Raw genomic sequence first — 7,290 nt, forward strand, 5'->3', positions numbered from 1 at the left:
CTTCTTTTAATGAATCCCCCCCCCCCTCCCACTACGATCGATAATAATACGCTCTCTTGTTTTTACTCCTGATCACTTGTGCGTGCTTGTGCTTGTACGAAGATCTATAGAGTGCCAATTGCATTTATGTACAACCCCGGGGGCGTGACGCTATCGGTGATTCCTTGAGAGTTTTGGCAAATCGTGCCAATAAGCTGTACCCTACATTGTTGAAAACATGGTTAGTTTCTCTCTACTACTATTCTACTGATTTACTAGTTTCATTGAACTAATATGTATTCTATAGTGGCGAGCTACAATTGTAGTTTGTGGCGTTACGGAGAGACAGCTACTGCTGAAACAATAAATATTTTTGTTTTAGACGTTTCTAAATATGCAAGCAAACTACTGAAAAAGTGCAATGGATACAAAACTTTCATAGGGATCACAGTGATGGCGTTACAAACATCTCTGAGGTTAAATGCACCTTTGACACGTTATGTTCTGTTGATTTCTTCACATTACAACTTTCCATTATTTCTTCACTTCTGTGAGATGAAACATGCTAGTTGTAGGCAGTGTTCACCATTTTCCTTGGCACCTAACGCCTTTTCTGGTTGTTTGCAGAGGCCCCTAGGTTGAAAAAAGCACACGCGCTTTTCGTATTTCTTCCCATTATGACGTAGTTTGCTACAAAGGCTTGTCGTTGAAATCATGCAATCATAAGTTATTGCCAATTAAGTTTTGCATCATGCGAAAACAAATAGAGGAGGGTGCGACTGCTGAATTTTTCTTACCTGCTCGCTCTAAACATAGATAAACTGAGCAATATGTACTAAAAGTCTAGCACACACACTTTAGCTTGAGCCAAAAATATACACACACGCACAGAAATAAAATAATGTTCTCTGCACAGCAAATCTTGTCCACTGATCCCACTGTCATATGCGCAAAAGTATGCAGGGTACGCAACGTGTCTCATCGAAAGGCCGCGTAAATTTGAAAACAAATTTCTTAACTTATGCAACAACATACTAGTGTCAGCTCAAGAATTTTGACAGTTTACTTTTTGATAATGGGCAATCATAGCGGGTGCCATAACAGTATGAACGCATACATCATGGAAGGCAAAGAAATATGCTTCACATTGAGGGACACAAGTTTAGTTTTCGAGAACGAAGTTTAGCTTTTCTTGGTAACGCTGAATGCAACCATAACGCTACTTGTTTTTCAGTTCCAGAAACCCTCTTGTAACACTAGACAACCCGTCTTTTTATCCCTTTTCCGATTAAAAACGTGAGTACAATGGGCTGTTTTTCTTTACTTATGTCATTACGAAAATGCTCTACTCCTTCAATACGAAGTCGATGTTTACCGAGTCTTAACCCAACCATCAAACTACATGTTGTAATGACTATCATGTGCTCTATTATATTAGACTGCGAGAAACTGAAAACTTATTATTTCATTGACACGCTGCGTCAGTTTGGTTACTATAGGTCACGTCGCAGTCAGACTACGCCTGCACGTTACTGCTCTTTGAGCTTTTTTTTTTTGCATGAAGTGCCTACTGCCCCTTGGTTCAGTTATAAATTCTAATACCAGCATTTTGGCGACATATATTCATCGACACTTATTATATAAACCGGCAAATGCCCCTCACCGAGCATGTGCGTGCATAAGACACCACCTACTTCCTTGGATTTTACATCTTTGCAATTTACGCCACCTCCTCGACAGTCTTTTCGCTTCCTTCTGGTGCTACAGCTCTGTGTATATGTAGTGATATGCCAGTACGATGCAAGCTGATGGTCATGTATATAGAGGAGACATGAGATCCACTACATATCCCCCAGAAGAGATTATTATGGCGTTAAGTCAGTAAATGATCAGACCAGAAGGCAGAATGTAACGTGATTAGGATGAACATAAGCGACAAATTGTCAAATCAGCTGCCCTGCTAACTTTGCCTTCACTCTGTTCTCTCCGCTGTGGAAAGTAGGCTGGATATCGCAACAATCTGGCAAAGAAGTTATGCAACGTGGAACGTCACATTGTTCGTTGCTTAATTTTTCCGGAACTAACGTCTAATATGACTGCCTGTGGGGCTGTCGCGGTGAACGGTGTTTGTCGCAAGCTTGTCATTAAAGCCTATTTACTGTTACATGTATTAAGTGACCCCGTTGTTCTCGTTATCGCGGCACTTTTGTTAATAAATGCGGCATCTGTGAGGGAACGGCTATCTTAGGAAAATCCTTATAGCATGTTACGAATAGTGTTGACCTTTCACTGCCTATGGACAGGCTCATTTCTGATATACTTGTCGAATTTAATTATGCGATGTCTTACAAGTCTGGTCTTGTACAACTGTTTCTGTTTTCATTTTAGGTACAGTGACTGCAATATCCTAGAACCTATACCAAATCAAGGAGGTTTGGCCATCGTCTTCTACTATCGCATGAAAGACCCTGCTTCTACTGCCGTATCCTGCATTAAATATATTTCTAATAACAGTGTGTCTGTTTTTATGCGAAGCATATTACGAGGGCTCAACCCAGCTCCTCAGGCGCGGCGGTGACCATGAAATCACGTGACACCGTGACGTCACGACAGAGGAGAAGTGGCTTTGGCTCAACTCTTGCAAGACGGGCTGGGTGGGAATCGAACCAGGGTCTCCGGAGTGTGGGACGGAGACGCTACCACTGAGCCACGAGTACAACGCTTCAAAGCGGTACAAAAGCGCCTCTAGTGAATGCGGTGTTGCCTTAGAAACGCGCTGTTTCTAAGGCGTGCGTCTCTTGCTCAGGCGCACATTTCGTTGCCGCGCCGAACGCTGCTTTGCTCGACGCTCACCGCGTCCAATGCGGGGCGCGTAGTCGCTGCCCTGTAGCCCACTGTCTTACACTCCTTGGCGGGTCGACGGGAACGCTGTCGCGTTCCACTCTTGAAGGCGAAGAAGTAATGCATGAGTTGTTTCTTCGTCTAGCCGAACCAAATATAGCCAAGCAACAGCAGTTCACCAGGCTAAACAGTGGTTCAACAACTAAAATAAAGGCTAGTATGCTTCGCATCCTGGGCTTAACCTTACCTAAGCCACAGCCATTTTTTATTAAATAAATAAAGTTAACAGCCACTGCTTAAGCATGCCACTGCATACAGTGTGAACTCAAATACTGTAATGTCCACCTTAGAAGTCACGCGAATAGAACATGTTGTTTGGACATTAACCTCTGGCTAAAATTTGTAGCTGAGCCTGTCGGTATTCCATCTGGGTGACTGCTTCAGGGGACGAGAAATCACACTCACATACAAGAAAACCCTCACAGACAGAAAGACCCAAGAAAGGACTCTCTTTTTTCACACAAATTCTCTTCAAACTTCTTCCTAAATCTTGGTATTGTTGAAAGTTGCGTAGTACAGGGACTTTCCGCAAGTAAGTTTCATAGTTTTTTTGTAAAGAAGATTGTACATCAGGTAAAACAAACGTTCACTATAAGAATCCATGCCATTTAGTGGTTCACCTATGAAAAAAGCGTGAGCGAAGGAGGAATGACGCGTACGCAGAGCGCGGAAGAAGAGAGAGTGGCAGCAGACCGATGGTGCCCGAGGTTATTCGAGTGCAAATCACGATGGCAGACAGACGCGTGCTGACAGCGTGGTCGCCCATGGAAGTGCGTGCTGTTATCCGGTATGATTGGGCACCTATTTCCCTGCACTGAAAGCCGCACTCTCGTGAGGTCACTTCCAAAATAATGCTGTTGTGGAGCAGGCTGTGCCACAATTTCTTGCACCGCAGGGCACCAAGTTTTACCAGAGTGGTTTCTTCAAACTGATCGCACGCTGCGACAAATTTCTGAGTGTCAGTGGCCTCTATGTGGCAACGTAGTGCCAGGTGTATAGTTCATGATACCATGGTGTATTGTTTTTCGCAGTAAGGTTTCCGTGTTAATATGAATGAGTCAACTTCTTTTTGAACGTCCCAGTTGAAAAACACGACAGGAAATTTTAAGAGTCTGTCGTATTTTGGGACGTTGTTTCTGTAGTTCTGTTGTCTGTAGTTCTGTTGCCTGTAGTTCTGTTGCCTGTAGTTCTGTTGTCTGTAGTGTGACGTCCTGTAGTAGAAAGTTGTGTAGTTCTTGATCAATATTTAATTAAAAATTGACAGAGACGTCCGTAAGGTTATGTAAATTTGTTAGTACAAAAAAAACAAAAGTAAAAAAAATTTAAAAAAACGTCTTCGCCTAGGATTCGAACATGCGACCTCACGATTCCGAGCCCGGCATCTTACCACTGCACCACCCCTGACATTTTTTTTTCTTTATTGCATGGGATTATCGTTACTGTCAAACCGCTACAGTTACATCACATATGATCATACAAGAGAAACAAATTCACTGAAAGTATACAGTCCAATGACAGTTCAAAATTCTGGCAAACAAACACAAGCGTCCAGGTGTGAAATCCATTCAGGGACGGGATCATATGTAAGCACCACACTCCGGACTTGAGCAGTCTCTTCACGGAAGATAGACCTTGTCGAGCGAGGTGGCTCGGCATGTCTGTCGATCATTCGACTTCTCCATAATGAATAAAGTCCTAATAACATAAACAAATCATATGGTGTATTACTGGCTGTCTTTTTGAAAGGAAGGAACCGGATACCATAACATGTGAGAGGAAAGTCTTTTTTGATAGTTCTTTGTAAAATGTCCCAAAAAAGAAATGCGTCACGACAAAGTATAAAGCAATGTTCTATTGTCTCGGATTGATTGCAAAGCCTACAATTTGTATTCCAGGGTACATAGAGTCCTTTTTCCTGAAGCCACGTTTTAACTGGCAGTGTGGAGGTGTGCAGCTTAAAGAAAAACGTTTTTGCTGCTAGCGCAATGCACATTCTACGGACACGGCAAAGAACATCTTGACCAAATAGAGACAGATACGGCTTTCGGTACAGCGGTTCAGGGAAAAGGTTATCTATAAGTGCTGCATTTAGCGACGTGCGATTAACGGTAAACAAATATTCAAGGTTGAATCTGGCTTTTAAGAAAGAAATAGTGTCGACAAGTTCCTTTAAGAAGCCCCATAACGGTAGTTCTTGAGCAACGTTTGTCGTGACAAAAAGAAAAGGGAGGTGTGACGCAAGACGTGCTCGATTAACTGCGAGAAGGAATGGATGACGGACATTTTTAAGGTAAAATAAGCGCATGACCAATTGTCGCACAAACAAATGCACAAGACCCAGGCCTCCCTTTTCAAGCGGGAGAAAAAGGTTGTCCCTTCTCATGGCTTCCCATGATGAATGCCAAATAAAACATGCAAATATTCTATGAAATGCCTGGACATGGACACGTGAGCAGTGCAAGACCTGCAGAACATAAAGAAGCTTAGAAGCGAGAAATGTATTGCATGCCTTAGCTCTCGCAAAAATGGAGAGATCACGTCCTTGCCAGGTTGTCACCTTTCTACGGATAGTGGTTATCGTGGACGCCCAATGAGGTCCACTATTACGGAAGTTATCGAGAGGTACTCCAAGATATCGCAACGGGGACTGATTCCAATGAATATTCGCGAATACAGAGGGAGTGAGCGCCCACATGCCTAGCCAAAAGCCTCTACTTTTGTCAAAATTTACAGTAGCTCCTGCAGTCTCACAGAAACGCAGGGTAGCGTTTATTGCCTTGGTAATGCTTGGCTTATCGACGCAAAAGAAGGCAATGTCACCTGCATAAGCTAGCACTTTAATTTACTCATCGGCATACATATATCCTTTAATGCTCGAGTCACAAAGCACGCTTAAGCAAAGCGGTTCTAAGTATATGGCGAAGAGTAACGGCGAGAGCGGACAACCTTGACGAACGGATGACTGTAGTTGTATTATATCTGAGAGGGTACGATTCACAATTAACTTTGTAGTGCAGTGTTTATAACAAAGTGTTATACCATTGTATAATACATCCCCTAACTGAAGATGTCACAGTAGTTGGAATAAAAATTCGTGTTGAACCTTATCAAAGGCTTTGGCGAGGTCAATCTGGAGAAGAGCTACTTGATCCGTACTACCCCCAAGGCACTCAAGAACTGAACGTGCGATATGAACATTTATCTGTATAGAGCGGCCTCGAATTCCGCATGTTTGATGATCACCTACTAATTTAGTAATGACTGTCTGCAATCTATTTGTCAGTATTTTTGCAAATATTTTGTAATCCACGTTATATAATGATATCGGCCTATAACCGTTTACTCTCTTTATTGTTTCAACATCAGTGCTTTTTGGTATTAAGGTTGTGTGGCCCTGATAGAAAGATGGAGGAAGCTCACCATATTGATAGGCTTCCTCGAAAAGTTGCTGCAGAAAAGGACACAGGAATTCCTGAAATTTTATATAAAATTCAGCACTAAGGCCATCAGGACCAGGCGTCTTGTTCCTCTGCAGCGTTTCAACGGCAAAATTAATTTCTTCTCGAGTTATTGGCCCATCAACGCTGAGTCGATCATCTTCTTCTAAGTGTGGCATAAGCGAAATAAACTGATCAGCGTTTTCTTCGTATCCATTCTGAGGCTTAACTGCAGCGAAAAGATCTTTATAGTGAGCTTCAAATAGGCTTATTATTTGGGGCGTGTCTGTGTATATAGACCCACCAGACTCAATTTCTAATATTTGCTTAGAAAGCGCGTATCGCTTCTCATCACCGAGAGCCCTTTTTGTGGGCTGTTCCTCTGTGAAGCGAGTTGTGCGTGAACGAACCATTGCTCCATTGTACACTTCCGTCTCATATTTCTGTACTTGTGCGCGAACTATGTTTATTTCATCGCTATACAACCCTGGTTCCTGGCTTTCGAAAGCGTGCAGCTTGTGAAGTAGATCATGAAGGTAATGCTTTTCAGCTTTTTTTCTTTGAGACAGCTCACATGAAATGGCAATCGCCTCATTTTTTACTCTATTTTTGAACATTTCCCATCGAGCAAACAAAGGAAGCTGTTGACATTGAGTTATTTCTAGCCATAATTCTTTCACTTTGTTTACAAAACTTTCCTCTCGCAAAAGTTGTGTATTAAGTTTCCACAGTTCCCAGTTTGGAGCAAACCTGCGGAATTTTCGGGGACCCCATGAAACAGCTACTAAACAGTGGTCTGTGAAAAATACAGGCTTCACGGCGTAGTTGTGAATGTTAGACCAGAGACTCGTCGAAACATACACACGATCAAGTCGAGCATGGGAGACGCCTTGAAAGTGCGTGAACCGCACCCAAGATGGGGTGTAGGCGCCCACGTCTATTAGATTGTGATCTTCCGTTAACTGATGCAGGG

At 42.7% G+C, this 7,290-nt stretch overlaps 1 protein-coding gene across 2 annotated transcripts in view; it reads left to right on the forward strand.

Annotated features, from left to right (window-relative positions):
• LOC135909442 (MAM and LDL-receptor class A domain-containing protein 1-like) overlaps positions 1-2,490 on the forward strand; it is a 269,265-nt gene extending 266,775 nt beyond the window's left edge. For both annotated transcript variants that reach the window (XM_065441399.2, XM_070536030.1), the window contains exons 64-65: positions 1,214-1,275; positions 2,368-2,490. In XM_065441399.2, the coding sequence (XP_065297471.2) occupies positions 1,214-1,271 (58 nt within the window). In that variant the 3' untranslated portion in view covers positions 1,272-1,275; positions 2,368-2,490. The remainder of the gene's footprint in view (positions 1-1,213; positions 1,276-2,367) is intronic.
• The last annotated feature ends 4,800 nt before the right edge of the window (positions 2,491-7,290 follow it).

The sequence above is a fragment of the Dermacentor albipictus genome, chromosome 3 (assembly GCF_038994185.2).
Source record: "Dermacentor albipictus isolate Rhodes 1998 colony chromosome 3, USDA_Dalb.pri_finalv2, whole genome shotgun sequence".
NCBI lineage: Eukaryota > Metazoa > Arthropoda > Arachnida > Ixodida > Ixodidae > Dermacentor > Dermacentor albipictus.